Source organism: Lonchura striata, chromosome 10, assembly GCF_050655825.1.
Source record: "Lonchura striata isolate lonStrDom1 chromosome 10, ASM5065582v1, whole genome shotgun sequence".
Taxonomy (NCBI): domain Eukaryota; kingdom Metazoa; phylum Chordata; class Aves; order Passeriformes; family Estrildidae; genus Lonchura; species Lonchura striata.
The window spans coordinates 8263638-8286838 of NC_140712.1; the positions used below are offsets into that span (position 1 = coordinate 8263638).

General features: G+C 42.8%; 1 protein-coding gene across 24 annotated transcripts; it reads right to left on the reverse strand.

Annotated features, from left to right (window-relative positions):
- Nucleotides 1-1110: 1110 nt before the first annotated feature.
- Nucleotides 1111-21037, reverse strand: TPM1 (tropomyosin 1). 24 transcript variants are annotated; one of them, XM_021554239.3, is made up of 10 exons: nucleotides 20758-21037; nucleotides 19687-19812; nucleotides 13398-13531; nucleotides 12095-12212; nucleotides 11601-11671; nucleotides 10713-10788; nucleotides 10104-10166; nucleotides 9780-9849; nucleotides 8428-8506; nucleotides 6704-6987 (listed from the first exon to the last, which is right to left on the reverse strand). In XM_021554239.3, the coding sequence occupies exons 1-10, from the start codon at nucleotides 20869-20871 to the stop codon at nucleotides 6984-6986; spliced, it is 855 nt and encodes a 284-aa protein (XP_021409914.1). In that variant the 5' UTR covers nucleotides 20872-21037; the 3' UTR covers nucleotides 6704-6983. The 24 variants fall into 24 exon arrangements, 23 of the variants coding, with proteins under 23 accessions (XP_077641994.1, XP_085444325.1, XP_085444324.1 ...); XM_085588194.1 differs by lacking the exon at nucleotides 19687-19812 and adding an exon at nucleotides 19988-20113; XR_002467662.4 differs by having other exon boundaries at nucleotides 6782-6987; nucleotides 8273-8506.
- Nucleotides 21038-23201: the final 2164 nt, after the last annotated feature.

Genomic DNA, 23201 nt, shown 5'->3' on the forward strand with positions numbered 1-23201 from the left:
GGAAAGAGCAAGAGATTAGAGTAATTTACCTCAGCACTATGTAGTTGGAATTTTATCTGTCAGTCTCCAGTACAAGCTAAGGCCTTGCAGGAGCCTTGCAACATGTATTTTGCTCCCCCAAAACACAAGAGAAACATAAAGCCAAGGATTTAATCCTTTCCATTTAGGATGACTTGGCAGCAGCCAATAAAAGCCTGTAATGTTATCAAGTTCCTCCCTTTAAAACACAAACAAAAAAAATCCCCAGGCTCGTACCAGTACATGTTCCCTCTCTGACTCCCACTTAACCTGAAATTATTGTGTATTACTTTACCCCTTCAGCACCTTACACCAGTGATCAAGTAATCTGTTCTCAGCTGCTTGCTAAGGGCCCACTAAAGGAAATTCTTTGGTGATCTGGAAAGTATCTGTACCTTTCTCCTACCAAGCTCCTTGCTGCTAGAGGGATGGACAGCATCAGCTTTCAGCAATATACTACAGAAAAAGAAGGAAAAAAAAATTATTTTTCAAGTCCTGAAGCTGCCCACTGACAGACCTAACAATTAAAATAAAGGTATCTACATATGTAAAAATTATCAACCAGTACTGAAAAGCTGAGTGGAAATATCTCTTATGAAGATGACACGTGATTTTCAAAGGTTTATCACTGTATTAAATAAATTAGCACATATTACCAGGTAAGATATACAAATACATGGTAGTGTTTCTAAAAGCATGGCCTTCAGGGCTCATTTCCCAAAGAGGTCTATGGGAGCTCTGCAATAGTCTTACCAAAAGCATTTTGGTCAATGTTAAGTAATTCTGGAAAGTTCTACCATCTACTATGGGATAATTGCATCCTGCACACAATCTGGGCATGCAGTCAAGTGACAGGGACAGGTTCCTGCAATATGGCCCCAAAGGGCCCCTCTGAGAAGCTGCAGATCCACATCTGGCCAAACCACCATGTTCCCATACCTTGGCCTAAAAAGACAGAAAAGACTCAGAGCCAGTGTGTTAACAGTGTTTCACACCATGAGAGACACTGCACACATGCAGAGTTTACACAGGGATGCACAGGAAATTGATGTGATGAGTAACAAACCACAGGAGAACAAAATTTAAAAAATGTCCTAAAATGTGCATTTTATTTCATATCATTATACAATGTTTACATACAGGTATACTTTTAAGACTGCTCAAAGAAAGTGTGAAAAAAGTGAGGCAAACATCAGTTTAAAAATTCCAACCCTACCCCAAATCCCCACAAATAAAATACATTTTAACACAATCTCTTCCAAATTAATGTTTTGTCCTGAATTTATTGAATCTTTCATTTCAACATGAAAAATACAATCAAATTAAAACTCAAGGTGAAATGCTGACCTACACTTCTGTATTGAGTTGCAAGAATACAATTTAAAACCTTCAGAAGCCTTCACTTGTCTCCACTGCTTATATATCTTCGTTTTACTGAATAAGAAGGCACAGAAAGTCCAAATTCTCACAGACCAGTCAAGTCCTGATAAAAATAAGTTACTGTGCTGGACAACTCCTGACTTGTCTGATATCAAACAAAAGACTTCAAGTAGAACCTTTTGTTCAAAATAGCACCATTTCCACCTGATCTCTCTTGAACATGAATCATTCTTCTTGTGTAAAAACTGTAGTTGGCACTTGAGGTGGGACACTTTCTGCCACAGCCAGGATTCTTCGAAGACTAAGCATACCAAATTGCTGAACTCTCTACAAAGTGTAGGTAACATTTTTGTTGGGAAATGGCACATTTAAACCATAACGTAATGTCGTTTAACCCGCATATGGCTTGCCCATTTTGGTGTTTCCCTGACCCCTGCTTGATAATTTAGCGGATGTTCTTGTGACTGTGGTGAAACTAAAATAAAGACATGTTTATGGGGCTTCAAGGCAAGCAGGTGTAAAAATAATAAAACAAATAGTGTGGTTGCCACTAAGAAGGTTTTCACATGTTGTTTAACTCCAGTAAAGTTTGATCCAGCATCTGATGCATATTAAGGTTTTCTTCTTTGGCATGCGCCACTTTCTCTGTTGTGGGATTAGAAAATTAAAACATGAATAGCAATTCTTTGGAGGCACTGAACATGAAGGCATGCAATCAACATTTCTCTCAGAGGGTTTAGAAAGTTAAGAAATGTGCATGCTCATAAATATCAATGTTTCCAGGTAACACAACTAGAGAGAATTCCAAATTAATAAAACAAACAGCAAGTAATGCAAGTTTAGAACTGTTCACAGCTGCATTTGTTAAAAAAATGCACTGCTGACAGACACAATGTTTTGGAAGCTCTTTGTTTATAGGCATGAGAGATAATAAGTGGCTTTTTTTTTTTAAGTAGGCAATAAAGTTCTTTGCAGATGCAAAATTAAAAGTTTCACAGAATTCAAAACCACAAAGAACAAAAAAAATACAAGTATTATAGTTTTTGGTAAAGTGACTTTAAGAAATTTAATTCTTCTAGAAAAAAATAAACTCAAAGTTAGTAGACTTATGTTGCATGCACATTTTTATAGGACAATCACTTAACACACATAGTTAATACAATAAATGAGCATAGTGTTCTGGTGGTGCATCCCACCAGGATCCAGTAATAGTAACTTCATACTATGCAAGCATACCTTTAAACTGATTTGGTATTGTCAGATGGAGCTCCCATTCTTTTTTTTTAATGTCAAATACAAGCCAAATTCATAGTAAGGCAAAATTATCACATCAGAATCTCCAGAAAAAACAGCTGTAGTATCCTTTAAGTTGGCTTTGAAATACAGAAATACGGATTCTATGAATATTTTTCTCTTACTGTGGTAAAAATCTTAGGGCCAATTCATGTTGTCAGATAAACTAAGTGCCTTTCTGCAACATAGGCTGTTACTTTTTGAAGACTGTTAATGAAATGCTGTAGCTCTTAAGTGGAAAGAAGCTACTGTACAGCAGAAGAGCTTAGTGCTCCTCCAAAATAGGTGTGCAGAGACATAATGAAAAGCCTCATCCAGAAGAAGCATTTCCATATTTTCCCAAGAGAATTTCTTTCATTAATTTACCACAGAATCAACAGCTAAAAAAAAAAAAAAATCTAAGTTTCTTGCTTATTTCTACAATTACTGATTCATTCTTAAAGGAAATTTGGAAGAAGGTGTTTTCAAACAAGTTAACAATATAGTCACACTAAAGTTTAATCCTCATTCAATGCCAGCTTTAGTTCATTAGTTAGGCGACTGTTTTGCTCAAGTTGCTGGTAGAGTTGGTCTGTACAGGCAGCAAGCAGGTTAGAAGGGAAAAAAAGAGGCAGAATGAAGACAGATTAGACAGAGAAAACAGTTAAATAAGAGTTACTAAAGAAACTGGTCACATGACAGACAGTTCAGTAACATAGAGAGAAACATTTTACCTCTGTTTCTAGAACTCTAGTAATAGCTACTCCAAGGAACAGCTATTGTACCATATCAAGAACTGGCTAAGAATCCTGTTGTGGGAACAGCTGTGAGACACAAACTGGAACAGAAATGGAAGAACTGCAGCTATATTCCTAAAAGTACTATGTCTTACTTTAGTCTTCTGTACAGTATGTGAATTTGTTTTATGAATGCCATTATTCTTTGCAAACTATTCAAGGTGTAGTGGAACCTCATCTGCCAGTAGAGAGAAAACAATTGCACTACAGCCAGCATAAGTAACAGCAGGGGAGATGCTAGCAGGCAACTACCACCAGGTCAACTCAGCCAATACTCCTTTCATAGTAGGTCTGATGGGCTGAAATGTTATTTTTGATAGGTAAATATTACTGGAATTGTTTACCTATCAAAAATGTTATTTTTGATAGGTAAATATTACTGGGGTTACTAGAATCGACCCATTTTGATACCTTTAAGTTGCTGAGTTTTACTTCGTAGGAAAACAGACTCACATTTGGTGAAAATGGAAAGGAAGGATGAACACTTTGCTCAAAAACAGCAAACAGAGAGGACAATTTGTGTTGAAACAGAACAGCCACAGCCATGTTGTGACAGGACATTTACTGAGAGTTGCTCTGTGGAGTAAAAATGTTCCACAACGACTTTTGACTATCTTGTATTCTCAAATTGCCCATGCTCTTCTCAATAGCCTAACTGCACTCCTGACCTCTTGATCCCAGATTATTCCCCTACAGGAAATGACTGTTTCTGACTCTTTTCCACAAGCTGCCTAACAGCTTCCACAGGAATCCTCTTCCCCTGCAGGCACTGGACACAGCAAAGGCAAAGCTGTGCAGTGAGCTGGTCTGCAGGACATGCTTGTATGGTGAGCAACTCCTCCCAGCTTCCTCCCTAGCCCAAACTCCCACAGCCAGCTCAGTAAAGCCAGGGCACATTTCACAGCTCTGATCCTGCAGATCCTCCAGTAACAAATGGATCTTGTCCCTCTCATCACGATAATGTCACATATATGCAGAAAAAAACATCAAAGCCTTACAGTAACTAAAACTTCCATTTGTCTAACAAAGTGTATATAGTTGTTATTCAAAAATGAATCACATGAACTTACTCTTATCATCATCACAGAAATCTCTTCTCTGACTGAGGCAGATTTACAGTATTTACAACTGAGATTTGCAGTATTTCTCAACTTCCAAAACAACTAAATCCCCCAGTAAAGCAGGGAAAGCACTTCCCAAGCAGACAGTGAGCCCTTGACTCCCCATGGGCTGTGTGTCCATCTGCTCCAGAGGCAGAGGCTGGCTCTGCAGGAGCCCCAGCAGCAGAGCAGGGACTTCTGTCTCTGTGCAGAGCCAGCAATGCTCAGCAGAGCCCAGAGCCAGCCCTGCACTCCTGGGGACAATCCTCAGGCACAAAACCAGCCAGACATGGCAGGTACAATACCACAATGGAGGGTGACAAGAGTGCTGAGCCACACCAGAATGGGGAACCACAACAGCTCCCTGGAGTGAAGATCAGAGCAGCAGAACCAGCCAGGAGTTCTGCATGCAGCTACCTGGGGATCTACATTGCACTGCTCATTTCCAGTGCTCTGTCCAGCCATCTGTCATCCTTCAGTGCAGAGCTGATCATGTATGACTGACACTAAAGGCAAAATTTTAATACTGATGTTTAAAATCACTATGTTAAAAAATGACAGATTCCTACAATGGATTTTGCTTTTTCTGTTTACTTTTCCTAAGAAATACCAGTACTGCAAGGAATTGGGTGAACTCTGCTAAAACAATGAACCAGAACACAATAGATTAAGCAGCTGGAGTTGCTGTAGCATATTTTACTCTGGCTCAGATGACAAGTTACAGTTGATCACAATCCCCCTAACTCCTGCATTTATGAAGTTATTAGTCATTTTACAAATGCTCATCCATTACATTTGCTCAACTTTTATATATCCTATTCTATCTGGTTACCCTTCACACACAGCCACTTACTGTGTCACTTGAGGAGTAGTAAGTACTGAACTTAATTACCTGAACTGTCTGAGATTGCTGATGTATGTCCTGTATTTGGGCTTCTGCCCCCAGCCAGCAACATTAGGATGTGTCATAGGTAGAAAATTGGGATATGCCATAGTTATCCAAGGATGGCAGGCCAAGAAGGGCATGCATCCATTCACAAGTCTTATTGGGAAAACAAGTTTTGAGGAGGGGAGAAAATCTAGTTTAAACTGCACTGTTGAATAATCTTGAAGCTGAACAAGAAAGAGACATTTACATTTTCCTAAAAGTTAAAAACTACAGTTCAGCTATGGTATAATGAATTTATTTAGCTTTGGTGACTTAGGAGCTTTTGCAATATATACAGTTACAGGATCACCAGAAATCAATCTGGTTTTCGTTTTCATGTGAACTGGAAAATAACTTCTTTCAGTGTGATGTAAATAAAGTTAAAATAAGGCAATACATTTCCTAGTTGAAAATAACAATACAAAAAGAGCAAAAGATGTCAGTATTTAATGCTTCATCCTTAATCAGTGACAAATCAGCTGAAACTTGAAATCCATGATGTTCCATTTTGTAGCAGAGTAATTTCATTAATAGCATAATCACTAGAATTTTCCTACTCCAGCTTTGAACCATTTCCCATGGGTCTGCAATTCCAACTCACAAGTTTGAACTAAGCACAAGTGGAAAGCTACCAAAACCTTCCCAATGTACTTCCAATATTATCATGCCACTCAAGAAAAATATATTGTAGAAATTCCAAAATGTTAGCAAGCATCATCTTGGCTGAATAACCAAGGTGTGAAAGAGGGAAAACTCTTTTTGCAAGACATTTCAAGGATTATTTTTGGGTGAAAAAAGGAATTTAAAGGTTTTGATGCTGCCTCTTTAAATCTGCCTCAAATATGTAAGTTAATGAACAAACACATTTAAATAAAGATAAGAAGTCTTCAGCATAAAGCTAGCAAAAGATTTCAGGCTTTTAAGTGAAAAATCTGGTTACATCAAGGATGTAACTGCTCCCTCAGCCATGCGCCCACGACCAAGTGACTCCAAGGAAGTAGTGTCCCTGCAAATTTTGTCCTAACAATAACAGCTGGAAGAGTTCCTATTATATCTATTAGTAATTTTATCTGCAGCAGAGTTTGAGAAAAACTAAGATAATAACTGGTCGGTTTTCACACACTGCACTTGCTGGCTTGGCATTGTCAACATTCAAGCAAAAGTGTTTTCAGCTAAAAAATGAAAACACCAAAAAATGAAATCCCTAATGGCATAAAAGCGTAAATTTTATTAATAACTTAAATAATTAGTTAAACAAATAAAAGGCGAAGGAATAGCAAAAGGGATACACCTGGGATATTTATTTTACATTGAGAAATGTAGTTTCTGTACAGCAGAGCACAAACAGAGCATGTTCTGAGACAGGTGATAGAGGAAGAGTCAACTAAGCTAGAAGACAGGACAATGAACCCATGAAACATCCAAAGCTTGGAAAGATGTTTTATCCAACCCGATGAAGATGTCTTTGGAGAACTGAAGCAAAGAAAATTATCTGCATGAAAAGAAAAAGTGAGATAAGGTAGAAAATGAAAAAAGGTGCAGTAAAGACTTTCAAAAAAGCAGCAATGGCACAGCAGAGCCCAGCATGCTGAGATGACTATACTAGAGAAACAGCACACCATGCTGGGACTGGAATGATATGATCATGTCCTCATATACCAGTAGAGTACAATTTTAAGTCTGTTTTCCACTTAGAAATATCCCAAATTGAAGAAATATTGTAATCTCTGGATAGAGTGGAGGAAAAAAGAAATCCATTTGCTTGATAAGCCACTAAGCAAAACCATATGTTGGGGAGGAATTTAAAAAGAAAAAATCAAAGCATACAAAGCAGGCAACATGAGACCTCTACTAAAATGTTGGTAGAGAGAAGGAGGAAAGTAACGAACAGACATGGAGACAAAAACAACATGAACAAAAACCCATTTAAAGTATGGGTGCACACAAAAGCTCTAAGCAAACCTTAGAAAGGTTTGTTGAAACCTTAGAAAGGTCATGTTGAAAGCATGTCTAGGCTTCCAAAAGGGAATGCTGGGACTAAACATTGCACCTCCTAAGCACTTGAGAGCCATAGCTCTTCCCCTCTCCCATGTCAGCTGCAGTGCTCATGCATGGGAAGGTGGAGGTAGCACAGCTGACCTCTGTTCAGAGTCCCTGGAACAAGAGTCACTTTGTGTCAGACACTGCACTGAGGAATCACACCTTACAGCTGTTCACTCTCCTACTTTCCTACCACTCTTTATTTTTCTCCTTATGACTAAAGTTGGTATTACTGCATTTTTGGTGTATGCAAATAAAATTACTACTGCTATCCAGAAAATATGCAGAAGAAACCTATAATTCAATTGTTGTCTTTATGGGTTTAAATGACAAGGTATTTTAAATTCATTTCCACACATGGAATTCAGTGATAACAGCTGAAATTTTCAGAGCAGTTATGAAAATTTAGATAAATAGTTTCAACTGTCTTTAATAGTGAATAAGCTAAATCTAGATTTCTCTGACATTTTTGCAGGAACTTTGCCAGAGCAAAAACTGTGACAGCAGTCAAGGAATACACTCTGAATGCCAACATGTAGCACAGTAATTTTCTTTGGTAAAACAAACATGATGGGTCTGGTAGATAACGTCTGAACAGAGGTGAGCTGAAAGGATCAATACAGAACTACAAACACAGGGCAGCCACAAGACACAAGGTTTACAGACACAGAATCAAAAAGTAACCACAAGCTTACAAAATCACCATGAGTATTTACCAGGCTTGGCACAACACTCACCCACACTTTGCCAGGGTAAAGCAATTGTTCATGGTATTTTGTACACCTATTCTCTCTAAAGGAAAGCATCTCCCACCACACAGGGAGCATCATTTCACTGCGCAATCAGTGAGGGCAGGGAAGCAGGAGCGGGCACAAGCTGGGAAGACATTTACATGGAAGTCATATCATTGAGAGCGTGGTCCAGCTCCTCACTGATGGCTTTGTACTTCAGTTTCTGAGCATAGAGCTCATCTGAGGTTCCCCCAGGAAAGGCAGAGGTGTGCAAGGAAATGGAGCAGGATCATGGGATGGAAGGTGAAAGTGGTGGCATGGGGATACCATCCAGAAGCCGTACGAAACGGGAAGAGTGCACAGAGTGTTGTGACAGACAAAATTAAACAAAATTAGAGAAGAATAAAAGAAAGAAAATAGTGAACAGTTATATGCAACAAGTTCATTAACTGCACTGCCAACAGGGCAACCTGTAATATACAGAAAACCAAGAAAAGAGAGTAAAAAGAAGCAAAAATCGATGTTTCACTGCCCTGGATTTTTGTTTTAATGCTTTTTTGATTTAATTAAGAGGGGACACAGGAGTTAGGGAGGAAAGATCCAAAAACGGGGCTCAAGGAAGATGTTACCATTTTTCTATCACTTTTGTTTTAAAACAACTCTGGTTTGTGTGATGTCAAACTCAGCTTCTTACAGCAATTTTTGTTCCTTCTAAACACTTATTTTTCTTCTCTGCTTCCTTCCTGAGTCAGTGATCATAAATTTTCAGCAGCTACTTAGGCATTTCATCACCTTCATGCAGAATCCAGCCTGCCACGCCACGCAATTTAGCTTCTTCAAATCCTACACTTAGTGTAATGCTTCTAAATAGCAAACTCCATATAACTTCAAATTACAAAGCCCTACCGAATTGTTTTCTCCAGAGGCAGAAAGCACATTCTACTGCTCTGCTGCAGTTCTGACAGATTTATCAAAACCTTACAAACAAACCCTCTGAAGTTGAATAATCTGTCCTTCTGATTATGTATGCAATCTATTAGCTTTACCAAAACCCAGGAACTGGTCTATGTAACAAAATCTGCCCTGACCCACACTTACCACAGTAATAAATTAGGATAGCTTTCTACATTACTAATTATTGCAAACATAATGCAACTCTTCATCAGTTCTTTACTAAGATGATAATAACACTTGTCATCTGATCATTTACCCTGTAACATTTATATACTTCCAAATAGAAGCGTATAAAGCAAAAAAATGGAAGGAGTCTTGAGAACGTAAGAGAAAAAAGCAACAGGCAAGAGCAAAACACTGTTCACCTGAAGCATTTAAGATATCAATACATTTCATTTAGAAAATATTTTGTCTACTCTTTAGGCAGACCCATTTATATAAGCAGGACAAGTCAGCCCAGTAGAACTGGGTATTAAAAAAACCCCAACAAAATCCCTCACACAAGAGAAGAATAAGAGATATGCATTTCCACAGTAAGTAGAAAAACAGACCCACATACCTTCTAGGTCATCAATGCTCTTCTCCAGCTTGGTTACTGACCTCTCAGCAAACTCAGCACGGGTCTCAGCCTGGAGTCAGGAAAATACAGACTACTTTAGGAAACACACACAGTACTTAGGAGTAGAAAAGAAATAATTCAAATAAGGAAAAAAAGCACAGGGAGAGGAGGCAAATAATAAGGCTAATATAAACTAATTTCTAGATACTTAACAGTAAACTGTTTCCAAAATGGTATGTTCATTCTTACATCACAGTAGAGTTTATACTAAAAGAATCAAAGGTGCATTGGAAGACAAATTGCAAAGAGCAGCTCTCATTTTACCTCCTTCAGTTTGTCAGTCAGAACTTTAATCTCCTCTTCATACTTGTCTTCTTTCTGTGAGTACTGTAATTAGAAAGGATCACTGGTATTAGATGGGTATTCTAAATATGCTCAAAAAACACCACATTCAAAACTTTTGTAATAGATTATCTGTACATAAGACATTGCTACAGGTAAAACAAAATTAATTCCACTTGGAAGGCTGTGGTAGTACAATTTATTACAAGAGTCAAACTTCCCTTGAGTTACATTCCAGTGCAATATGGTGGGAACTTGGAGAAGAAATTAGTACTACAGTTTTAAAGAGGAAATGTCTTTTGGAGAAATTTAATGTTAGTACACAATGCCATTTTGAGGGACATTCTATAATTAACATTTAATCCTGTCAGAATACTCAACGGAACACGTTGCCAAATAATACTGACCTATTTGGAACTACAAGATATGCTATGTTCCAGTAGGAGCCAAATATGAATTGAGTAGTAAATCCAAATGCCTCTATTGACAACAGCCCTGAAGAAATGCTGCAAAGTGATTGGGATACAAAGAAAACCCCATAGGCCAGATGACAATGTAAGGGACACATTCTCTCGTAAGTCTCTAGCCTACCTTCTCAGCCTGAGCCTCCAGCGACTTCAGGTTGTTGGTCACAGTTTTCAACTCCTCTTCAAGCTCAGCACATTTGCTGTTATTTTGGAGGTAAGGCAGGAAAGGGGAGGATGGAAGATTCAGTCAAGCAAAAGAAACAGGAGAAAATAGGGGGAAAAGATAGAGAAAAATGAAAACAATTACAGGGCAAAAGAACGGCCTCAAAAGCAGCTGATCCATCACAGACTGAAAGCAACTCATTGTGATGCCAAATACCACTTCAAGTGCACATTAAGACAATAACCAGACAAATTTATCTACAGCTCTTGGCTTACACAGAAACATTTACAGAGCTTTTACACGTGAGACAGTTCAGCTTCTTTTGGCTGCACAGGAGATCAGTTTTAAAGATACAAATCAATAAACAAAAAAAGAGACCAAAGAAAACCACCAAAGCGAGATGCAAAGAGAGAGTCAAGAGCATAGCAAGGACTTATTTGCTACTACTGAGTAAGCTAACTGGCTATGGAAGCTGAAACACTTGGGTTGCAGTTAAACCTAAAAACTGTTTATTAGTATCAGTACCTTATCCTCTGCAGCCATTAATGCTTTCAAGGTTTGATCCATTATTCTTAACTGTTCTTCCAGCTGTCGGACTTGGCTGTTAGTGAACACATGAAATGCACAAAAGCCATTCACAAAATCAGTGTGCAGGTACAGCATGCAGTGACAAAACACGCGCACACACACAGGAACACATTTACTTTGGCACTGACCATTTATTTCAACATTTACAGTAAATGAGCAAAACATAGCTTTGAGCTGAACACACAGTGGCTGCCAACATTTCATGCAGTTATAGTTCTCTTCTAGCACCTCACATACATCCCAGGGCAGCTCCACACTTACCTTTCTGATAGCTCAGCACGCTCCTCAGCGCGCTCCAGGTCACTCTCAATGATCACCAGCTTACGAGCCACCTACAAGGACAGGCAAGGGACAGTCAGGGATATTATGTTGCTGCACTACACCTCACCTCTTTCTAGAACCTCTTCACTTTTTGGTCAACAGATGAGTTTGATTATGTAATATCTTCATTATTCATTTGAGACTTAGTTATCTGATGTTTTTCAAGACCTCCCTTTCATTCACCAAAAGGTAACTGAAAAATATTTCTCTCCCTAAGAGCTTAGGGAATACTCTCAAGCATTTTAGTGAAAGATCTAAGCTCAGATCTCCCGTCACTTTTTGCCTTGAGGTATATGAGTGCCTGATTTTCCTTCCACAGTTGTAAAGAGAGGTGTTTGTGATCTTTTGAACTTAAAAGGCAAAAGAGAAAACCAAAAATTACAGGCACAGCCTAATGGGCTTTAGAAAGAGATGACCTGCACTCAAGAACTGACCTCTTCATACTTGCGGTCAGCCTCTTCAGCAATGTGCTTAGCCTCTTTAAGCTGGATCTCCTGGATTTCCATCTTCTCTTCATCCTTCTGGGCTCTATTTTCAATGACCTTCATTCCTCTGAAAAACGTGAAAAACAGGAAATGCAAGGTTCAGGGTTTGCCAGTTTATCTCCATCTCTACTACTTGTGGTATGTGACTTTCAGACAGTGGTATTCAGGCAGTGAAACACATCAGACAGATGAGTCTTCACACTATAGATTTAGTCTTGTACACTTACATTTCAGACATTCAAGGAACAAAACATATCAAAAAGTGTGATTTGTTTAGCTCTTACTGTAGTTCAGTTGTAGAATTCCTTTTCATTTTAAATTGCAAGAAAAACTCATCTTATAGAAAGATAAACAAAGGGTGTTGCTTCTAAACACCTAATAAGACTGAAAACATCTGTGCTTTTACACTCATCAACAGCACATTAGAACCCTTGCAGCTCTGACAATAACCATGTCTGTTGGTCAGACTCCCCTGGATTTTGCCATGTCAGAGCCCTAGAAGGTTCTTGTGCTCTCAAAAGTCAAAATTTAAATCCTTCATAACAAGAAACACTCTGTGTTGCACATCTGATATAAAGTTACCTTAAATGTTTTAAAACATACTGTGACTCTCTGGCACATTTCTTTTCTAAAGACTCCATCCTTAGTAAGGTAGAAATGCACATGCAGAATGAGTGGGTTTCTTTCACAATAAAAGGTTTTATCACAGCTATAAAATACCATTGGAAGAAGAGAGATCTTCCAAATTCATGAAGTTTGAGCTCCTAATTTACACTACAGACTTCTGGAAATCTGAAGGAATTATCCGTCTCTTTCATTTGCTCACCTTCACATACCAATCTTGCCAACAGGAGAACCAAAGCTCTTCCACCACTTTGCTTACTCTGCAGGTGAGATTTTCCACCCACAATAAAAGCAAGAATCACCCAACAGTACAAGATTATCACAAGGAGATGTCATCCAAAAAGAGAAGTCTGGGCTGAGCCAAGCAGTTTTCCCAGCATGTGAATGATACATCAAAAGACTAACCACACTTAAAGTCTCATCTTTACAACTGACAAAGAATCCAATCCCAGATATTTTGGACATTTCTACAGACAAGCTGTAACTGAAGTCCATGTATGCAAAGGAAGAGCAGATTACACATACTCAGAGACCTAGGAGTGGTTTAATTTATTTCCCAAACCCACACCCTGGCAATTACGATCTTTGTCATAAGGGTAACAATCCATTCAGGTGTGGCTCTACCCACCTTTCACTCTCATCTGCAGCCTTCTCAGCCTCCTCCAGCTTCTGCAGGGCAGTGGCCAAGCGCTCCTGAGCCCGATCCAACTCTTCCTCAACCAGCTGGATGCGTCTGTTCAGAGAAGCTACTTCACTCTCAGCCTAAGCACAGGAAGAAATAGAATTAATTCATTGTAAGGAACACATCTTCCCTTGTAAAAGGTTACCCCATTACCTGCATTTAACAACAGTTTGTAATTTCTGACTTCATCCACTAAAAAGTCCATACACAGAGATGTGTATGATTGGATTGTGAAGGTATTGCTTAATAGAGGAAAAAAGTGATTAATGTTTGCTTTCAATGAAGCACATCAAGGACTGAACAATTTGTACTAGAAAGAACTGCACAGGAAGAATTATGCACCATTACCCAAATATTTTCTGTTATTGTATTTGCAGACATTAATTACAGACCTTCCCTTTTTTAAAATCAAAACAACATAAGCTAATTACTCAATTCTTCTGTTACCCCAATTCCTTTATTTATGACCTTTCACCATATTTTGTAAGAATTGTCCCGACATTTCCTTGAGTTCCATAAGAAGGGCTCAGTGTAAACATGTAAAACACACCTGGATCAGCATTTGCAACGAGACAGCTGACACAAAGAGAGTTTGAGAACATTTAAATAGTGCCTGAATACCCAGAAGTTTTGTTTACAGGCAAGCTGTGCAAGAGTTGACAAAAAAGGCACCAGCAAGGGCCCTGGTACAGGCAGCAATCCCTTAAAACATCTTTTTTTTTTTTTTTCCTCCCATAGTTCCATCCTCAATCTTCCCCTAAATTTGCCTTTCTTGAATTACCTGTTCACTTAACCTTCTGTACAAGACTTGCAACTCATCTGCCTCTTATCATTACAAGCTATTATATATTACAGCTCCAAACCTGCACTTCCTTAAGTTGCAAAGTTCTAAAACAGCCTTCTTGTGGTAACCTCATCATTAAACTTACTTCCTTTCAAAACTATATTAAGCATGAAGTATATATAAAAGGGTAACTATTCTAAAAAGTTAACTACTTCAGAGAATAACACTTAATTAGTACTGAAAACATATATGATATATATTTGCTATATGTGAGAAGTACACATCTGAATTTCCTATGATGTCTAGCTGAGGGGAAAACCAACACTCTGGCAAAAGTAGATACAAAAAATATCAGTTTGGCAGTTTTTCTTCTCTAGCCAGGGGTAGCTGGATAAAGTGATAAAGTTGTCCATAGAAAAGATTTTGCTGTACATAAGACAAAAAAGAATAATTTACAGACCATTCAAATAAAACAAACTTTGACATAATGATGTCCAGCTAGAATGACTGAAAGTAACGTCAATAGGGAAGCAATTATGTCTTTGAACATTAATATGCATTGGCAGTGAACACATATAACCAGAAGGAGAAAATACTTCATCCTTAGAGATCAACATTAATCCAATCATCAAACATTTAGCTATGTCATCATGCAGTAGTATTCAAAACCTCTGGGTTTGGACTTCTGGCTTTAAAACATTAAGAATTTGAACTTTCACATTTAAGAAAAAAAAAAGACCTTTCATAAAGGCTACCCTAGGGAAATTTGTCATGTTCAAGTTAATAATTATCATGTCAAGACTCCTCATCATGATAAGAGCATAAAATGTGCTCCAAAACACAGGGTGACTAAAGTTCAAGTTTTCACTTCCTGCTCCAGTAACTCACTAAGGATTTACCAATCAGCCTTATATGGCCCCAGTTATTCTTCTACGGAGCAGGACTTCTCTCCTTATATGGCAAGGAAGGAAAAAACCCCAGTGACATTCGGGGCACTCCCACTACTACCATGCAAACATAACCTGCATTTCTGCCGTGGCACTTACACACCACATATTTTTACAATGAGTGATGACATGGATAAGTTAGCACTGGATGTTAATTATCACTATTATAAAGAAGATTCTGTTTTCCAGGAGGAAGAAAAATGCATTTTGGAAAAGTAATTACCAACAGCCCCTTGAAATGCATGTACTCAAAACAAGATTCTTTTTTTAAGGGGATGGCTGCTAATCACAGCCTTGAAACTTTAAACAATCTGGTATAACAATCAAAAGCTGGAGGCTGTGCTATGTTTTGGTCACAGCTGTAGCTTTTTTGTTATTTGCATATTTGTATCTTGCACAGGAAGAAAAACCCCTCACCTAACAACCCTAGCTGGTCACATGCCATATGTGTAAGGCATTACACTGAGGGAAGGAGCAGATTCACACCTCAGCTCGCTTGCTGCAGTGCTCTCACAGCCTCTCTCCTCAAGCATGCAGAAATACAGCTGCAACAATAAAACCCCTCATCTGTAGCCAGCACTGTAGAAAAAACACACGTCTACATGTGCCTGGGAGTTCAGTTTTTTTTAGCGTTTATTCACACCAGCACTGACCTCTCCACACAAAACCTTAAATACCATGTAAATATACTCTGCAGAATTCCACATTATCCATATAAACCAACTCCAGGGAAGAGAGAGATGAACATTAACCTTTAGGGTCCTAAGCCTTACACAATGTAGCTGAACTCTTAAAGGAAGTCTCCACCAGAAGGCTGTGATCACCCCTCCAGCACTATTCCCTCTGCCACAAAAGTTAACAGCAAAATGTCCCTTTTCAATAAAAATTCCTTAATACGCTGTTCAGAATAATACATGTAACTGAAAGTAGGCATTTTTGTGTCCTTTACTCCACAAAGCTTAGAAAACAAGTACAATTTTTTTAAAAACAGAAACCCTTATGAAATGACTTATGGCTTGTCACTGAAAAGAACAGATATGCGAAGTGATCTGCAAGAATGCAATAGTTACACAAGTGGCCATATTTTGCTCCATAAAGAAGATCACCTGCAAGTAATCAGGAGGCTTTTCCTTTGAACTTACTGCCCAGAATGTGCAGAAAGACCCATATTATAAGAAAATCAAATAATCACAATTTTTTCTATTGTAATAAACTACATAAAAGCTTTGTTCTTTTGCTTTGTTTTAATGGAACTACTGAAGACACTAAAACTGCCTCAAAGAACACTGTACATTTTACAGCAGGAAACATTAAGCTACAGCTGCTGGAACTCCCAAAGGTCAGTGATAAGCCAAAGAACAGCCTTATCAATTTTTTTTTAATTGTGATTTCCATCCATAATTACATCTCTCTGCTACGTAAGCCTATGCTGCTCACACCTAATCCTGCCTCTGCCTAAAACCAATCCTACTGTTCCTTTCCCCTGTTGGCGAGCAGCTTTGGTGAACAGCAGACACTACAGATGGAGGTTGGGGCTGTCCGCTCACACTGTCGGGGTGCTGTCGGTACTACGGCCCATCTCCGGTTCAGTCCTGCGTACTTCCCAACAGTCGCCATGCCGACTGCCCACACAGGTGAACTCGTCTGGATGGGATAAGAGAACTAGAACTTGTGGGGGGAAAAACCCCGTGAAACCTTGCTCATAGCCTAACACAAAACAAGTAGTCTCAAACATCTCGCCTAAGTCCGACCTCATTCCAGCTCGGGGTTTTGCTGTTGCCCAGCACACCTAGCGCTGTCTCCCTGCGCGCTGCACCTGGTCCCGGCCCACGCAGCGCTCGGGTTACCGAGCCGGGAACGCAGCACTGCGGGCCGGCCCCGCGGCAGGTAACAACCATCGCGTCGGACACGGCGGCGAAGGAAGCGGCCTCCCACCCCACGGGCCGGGGAGGCAGGCGGGGCAGCCGCGCCCCGGGACCCGCGCCCCCAAGCCCCGGGCCCGAGTCGGGCCGAGGGGCGGCCCTACCTCCTCCCGCAACGCCCGCTCCTGGTCCACCTCCCGCTGCAGCCGTCCCGCCCGCTCCTCGGCGGCGTCCGCCTGCTCCTGCAGGCTGCGAATCTTCCTGCGCACGGCCTCGAGCGAGCTCATCGCCGCCATGCCCGCACCTCGCCCAGCCCGCGCCACCTCCCTCCGCAGCCCCGGAAGTCCCCCCGCGCCACAGCGCTCCGGGGCGGGGCTGTACGCTCCGGCACCGGGCTGCGAGCGGGGCGGGGACGGAGGATGGTCCAGCCGTCCTAGGGATGGGCTGGTCCTGGCCGGGGATCGGTCGGCACCGAACCGGGATGGGCCGGTCGTAGCAGTGAATGGGCCGGCCCTGCCCGGACCGACCGCGGTTGGGCCGGTGGTGACTGGGGAGAGGCCGCTCCTGACTGGGGCCGGGCCGGTCCTGTCGGGGCCGGGCCGGTCCTGTCGGGGCCGGGCCGGTCCTGCCGGCAGCGCGGCCGTGCCCGGTGGATGTGCCGGGCAGCAGCGCCGCCTGGCGGCACGGTGCGCGAGGTGCCCCGGACCGGACCGGACCGGACCCGGGGTCAAGGCCCACCTTCCCCCCGCAAACCGCCCCCAGAGGAGCGTCAGAAAACGACATCGAAGAACCCGCCAGATGCTGCCGCACCCGGCCTGGCTCCTGAGACACGGGGAGGGGAGAGGGGGCTGCAGCTGCCCCCTCTCTGGTGGGGTGGCTCCGGGGATGAGTCATATGGGACAGGTAATATTTTCTCGTCCCAGTCAAAGGCGAGTCCATCTCAGCGAGCCGACATCCCTCTCTGCCTCTGACCTTTTCCAAAGGCTCGGAATTATCCAAACTAATAAGGTAAATATTGGGTCAACTGCAATGCCCCAAATATACTCTTCATTGCCAAAAAAAATTCCCTAAACTGTCAAGACATACTCCATACATACAAATAAATAACGTATTTACCTCGAAGAAAACATGCCAGACACTCTGCCACCCTCCACCTCAATTAAATAAAATTACCCTCAACTAGCTTCGAAACACTGTTTTCCAGCAGGGGCAGGAGGCATGGGGATCAGTTAGGAACATCCTTAGTTTCAGAACAGGAATCTAGTAGCATTTGTCCTGCCTTCATCTTAGGCAAGCTATTTCCAAATAGTCTGCATACTTTTCCATATAAGGAATATCTCCCTTGGATCTATATGCGGCTCCTTTGAACAAGCTAAATAAATGTCCTGCTAGGAAGCTGCCTCTCCTATGGCAGCCTGCACAGAGCAGACATCTGATCCACATTATACACGGATCCCTCTCCCTTGTTCCTTTGAACACTTCTGTTTGTTAAGTTCTTGGGTTCTCTTTCAAAACTATATATCTTAGTTGCCATACTGAAGCTAAATCTTTCTTTATTCCTTTTAGAAATAAAATAAGATAAAAGCATATTGTCTTCTATGCAAAGTTGTTGGTTGTAACGTTTCCATTTTTGAAAGTATCCTTCCTACCCCTGAAATACTTTGATTGCTTCACTTGAGGCAACTCCTTTTCATTTTGGCTTTGAGGTTGGCTTTTAAAGCTGAGCTATAGGAAAAGGAGGGTCATTGCTTTGGAAATACTGCAGTTTCATCTAATCCTGTAATTCAGACCTGAGATTTACTCAAGGAGAATTAAATTGTCCAACAGCAGCAATAGAGACCAAGACCTTAACCGCACAGACTATACTCTTATGGTTCCATGCATGCGATCCATTAAATGCATGTCAGGAACAGACAGGTGGGTGGGATGAGGGCCTGGGAGAGGCACAAGCTCTTGCCTTATTACCATATAAAGTGCTGAGCTATATATATCTCCCAACTTGCTCCCAGGATCCCTGTCCTATGAACTGCAAAACTAGCAAGTATCATCTTCCAGACATTTTTCTGTCACACAAGACAACTTTTCTTTGACAAGTGAAGCAGTTCCACTGATTCCAAGGGAGGGGGGAGGCGGGGGGAAGCAGGAGAGAACCTTTTATCTCAGGGGCCAGTGAGCCAAGCCAGTATCTACCAGCAGTTCTAACACATGCATACCTAGCAACAGCTGTCTTGAAAACAGAACTAGCAGTCCTTGCTCTTCTGGATCTCCCTCTCCTGCACCTACTCACTATTAACTCTCTGCTTCTGTTTCACTGTCAAGACAGTGTTGTTCCAGCCTGAGCCGTTTTACCCATCATCTGAATAGATAAATCACCATTTCTTTACTTTCACATCTCGAGTGGCAAGTACACATAAAAAGCACACATCAAGTGAGCAAAAACCAAATCAGACGCCTCTGATAGTGTGCAAACCTCATGCAGGGAGGCAGTGCTGTGTTTCCCACCTCCCTGTCCAGGAGGTGCCTGGACTCTGCCTTCAGCAAAGCTTTGCAGTGCTGCTGAGTAGGAGTCCAGGCTGTCCTGAGCAAAGGGAGTGTGTGGTTTCTCTTTCGGGCTTGTGGCGAAAGGGATGGGGGTAACTTACATCTGTGGCCTTTTTGTCAGCCAGTTCCAACTTTTCCTGTGCATCTTTAAGGGACTCGGAGTATTTGTCCAGCTCATCCTCAGTGGCCTTCAGCTTCTTTTGTAGAGCCACCAGCTCGTCCTCCAGCTGTGATATGGGTGGAAAGTGGTGGAGAGGGGAGGGCGGGCAGGAAAAGGTGCAGCAGGCAGCGTGATCGTGCAAACGGAGAGGTGTGAGTGCAGAAGAGACAGAAAAGGACAGACAGAGAGAGAAAGAAGGAGAGACAGTTAGATCCTCTTTGCTTGCAGCAAGGGCACAATACCTTGGCAGCATTCTCCTCTGCGGAGAGGAGGCTGTCCTCAGACTTGTGTAGCTCTTCCAGCACTTGGTCCCTTGTATCCTCCGTCCCACGCAATTGCTTTTCCAATTGCACAATGTCATCCTCTAACTAGGTGCACAAGAGGAAATATAACGCACAAGTATGTTTCTCCCTTGGCTTAAAAAACTGTGAAACTAATTTATAAATCACTCTTCCTTTCTCCCTCCTCCTTCAGGATCTCCTAGAAACGTGCAATCGATGCACCCCCCTCCCCGAATCGAGAAGTCCCAGGTGTAAAGGAGGGGGGTTGAAGAAGGACAAAAAGGTGGGGCATGCGTCCGGAGAAGGGTGGGAGGGCAGCTGGAATCGGACACATCTGCTGAGGGATGATGGAGTGGGCAAACACAGCTTTAACTGTCCTTTGCCAAATCGCCGCACATCTGTCCAGTGCTAATCAGGCGTTCTGGGCAGCCTCCCTAAGCCGTCCCCCTGTGACAAAGGCACAGAGGCCACGCAGCCGTCCCGAGGCCCTGCTCCCTAGCTGGAATGGTGGGGAATGGTTCCCGCCGCGCCCCCGGGAACCTCCAGCCGGTGGCTGCCAGGCTGAAGCTCTGCCTTAGGGAAAGTTCAACCAGTTCTGCAGGGGCGCGGGGCTGCAATATAACAAAGTATGGTGAGGGGGGAAGAATAGGGGAGGAGGTAAAAACAAAAAGAGAATAGTCTGGAAAGATTTGCGCCCCGGCGCTCGCTGCGCCCGGGCCCTCGGTGCAGACCTGCTTGCTTCTCTCCTCCGCTGCCTTCTTGTCCGCTTCGGCTTGCTCGGCTCTGTCCAAGGCGTTCTCCTTGTCCAGCTTCAGCATCTGCATCTTCTTCTTGATGGCATCCATGGTGGCGGTGGGCTAGAGCGCGTCCCCGTGCGAACTGCTTCCGAAAGAAAAACTTTAAAAGTTGCGGGACAGCCCCGAGTCCGGACGCCGGCCCCCGGGGGAGCGGAGTGCAGCTGCCGGGCGGCGGGGTTGATCCGTGCGGGACGGGGCACAGCCGAATGCAAGCGGCGGGCAGGGAGCGCCTCACAGATATGTACTTTCCCAGGGGGCTGACTGCATTCCTCAAGACATCCAATACTTTTTTGGAAAGGGCTTCTTTTCTTCCCTCCCTCCCTCCTCCTTTCGACCCTACCCCTTTCCCTCTCTCACTGCCCCCGGGTTTTTTTTGGGAGGCACAGCCTTCCCATTCGCTGCCGCCTGCCATTTGACCGCAGATATGACTATATATGGGATGCGATGGGCGAGGTAAGGCGGGGGAGCAATTTGTTCCCATTTCTAAATAGGCAGGACGGGACATTTCGCTGCTACTCCCGGGAGGGGAAAAAAAAAAAAAAAAAAAAAAAGGCAGCAAGACGGAGCGAGGGGAGCTGAAGAGACGGGCGCGAAGGCTGCTCGCAGCGGGCAGGGTGTCTGGGTGACACCGGCCCCACGCGGGAGCCGTCCCCACCCGTGGAAATCAATATGTTCTACAGCAGGAGGGTGGCGGAGCCGATCGCATCAGGCGGCAGGGGAAGGCGGGCCTGCGGGGCACGGGGGTTTGCAGGACGGGCAGTAGGGGGTTAATCGCATGCACGTACGGAATGAATGCGTTCCGAGACCTTCCCCCGGCAGCCGGAGGAGCAGAGGAGGAGGGGGCACCTCTCCTCAACAGCCGGGCCGCAGCAAATGTGCCCATGCAGAGCCGGGCACGAAGCCCGGCCTTTGGGATGAGACCCGGGCAGGGCTGGCCTTCCGCCGGGACCCACACCGAGGGGAAGGGGCCGAGCAGTGCCGGGACAGGGCAGAGGTGCCAGCGGCTGCCCGTGCTTCCGAAGTGCACCGCTCTCCTCTGCAGTACCTGGCCGGGGCTCCTGGCCCTGCAGGGAGACGCGCCTCGGTACTGCGCGCTCAAGGGCGCAAGGAGGAACAGAAAAGGCGGACGGGAGCTACTGCGACCCTCAGCGGGAGCAGTGGGAGACCTGCCCTGCCGGGGGTATCCAGAGCTGCGAGGGAAGGAGCCCAGGAATAGCTGGGGCAGGGAATCTAGCTACAGACGTGACTTGCACCCTTTCGTAATGCCAGTGAGGGACAGCAACAGATAGACAATTAACAAAATTACATATAATTAAGTGAAGACCTATTTAATTCACTTCTGGCGTGTCTCTCACAGTCTCATCAGCAGAGTGAGCAAGACACGACACGTCCTCAGGACGCACGCTCCCTTGTACAGCGTAGAAAGTACAGGGATGTGCATAAGTCCCACAGGATGTGGGTTGCACAAAGAGAAAATTAGGCAGCCTTTGTCTACACTCAATACTTGTAGCAGAAAATTCCTCCGTGGTGCTGTCACTGGATCAGCTGAACTGATGTGACTTTGCAGGAGGAGGGAATGTCCTACAACTTCTGGCCCATGGTGCTTACCAGGGCAGTTAAGGGCTTGATTTGCCGAGCAGACCTTGGAGGTCAGTTCCTGGAGAGCTTAAACAAAGCTTCAGCTCTACAAGATAGCAAAGCCCCCTGATGAAGACCAACAGTTACAATCCCCAGGTCCTCAGAAAGGCCATAATCTGAATTAACCTAGGAACTATACAAAATTCAGAGGCTCACAACTTGGAATGGGGATTCATGTGTGCTGCTCCTAGGGAGCAGAAGTCCACTGTTAAAATAGCTTTCCTTATGCCTACTTAAAGAAAAGACATTTATCACTGCAGTCCTTTCTCACTCCATTGATTTAATAACCAAGCTAGTACAACAGTAAAAATTATTGAGTAAAACATTGCACTATCACAGAATGTTTTAAAACACAAGAGTATTAAAAAAGTACAGATTTAGTCACAACCAACTGTAAAGTGTAGTTTTTCTCTTTGCACTTACTTTGATTTCACACTACAGTCAGTAAAGATTAGGGCCTTTCTGAGATAAGTATAGTGAATATTTAAAAGATACCTAGTTACATATTGTTCAACAACCTGACGTCTTTGTTAAATGTATCAGTATGTTTTAACCCTAGTTTAGGAGAACATTTTCCTCTGCCTTAAAAAACATAGAGTATCATTGTTGGGAATTCACTGAGGTAGCTCTTCTCACTTTGGGGAAATAAAATATCTTGCGAAATTAAGCAAACAGCTGTCTGGCTAATTTGGGAGGGGTGCACAGGCTCTTAAAAGAATGCCTGTGCAGCTCCTGTTTGA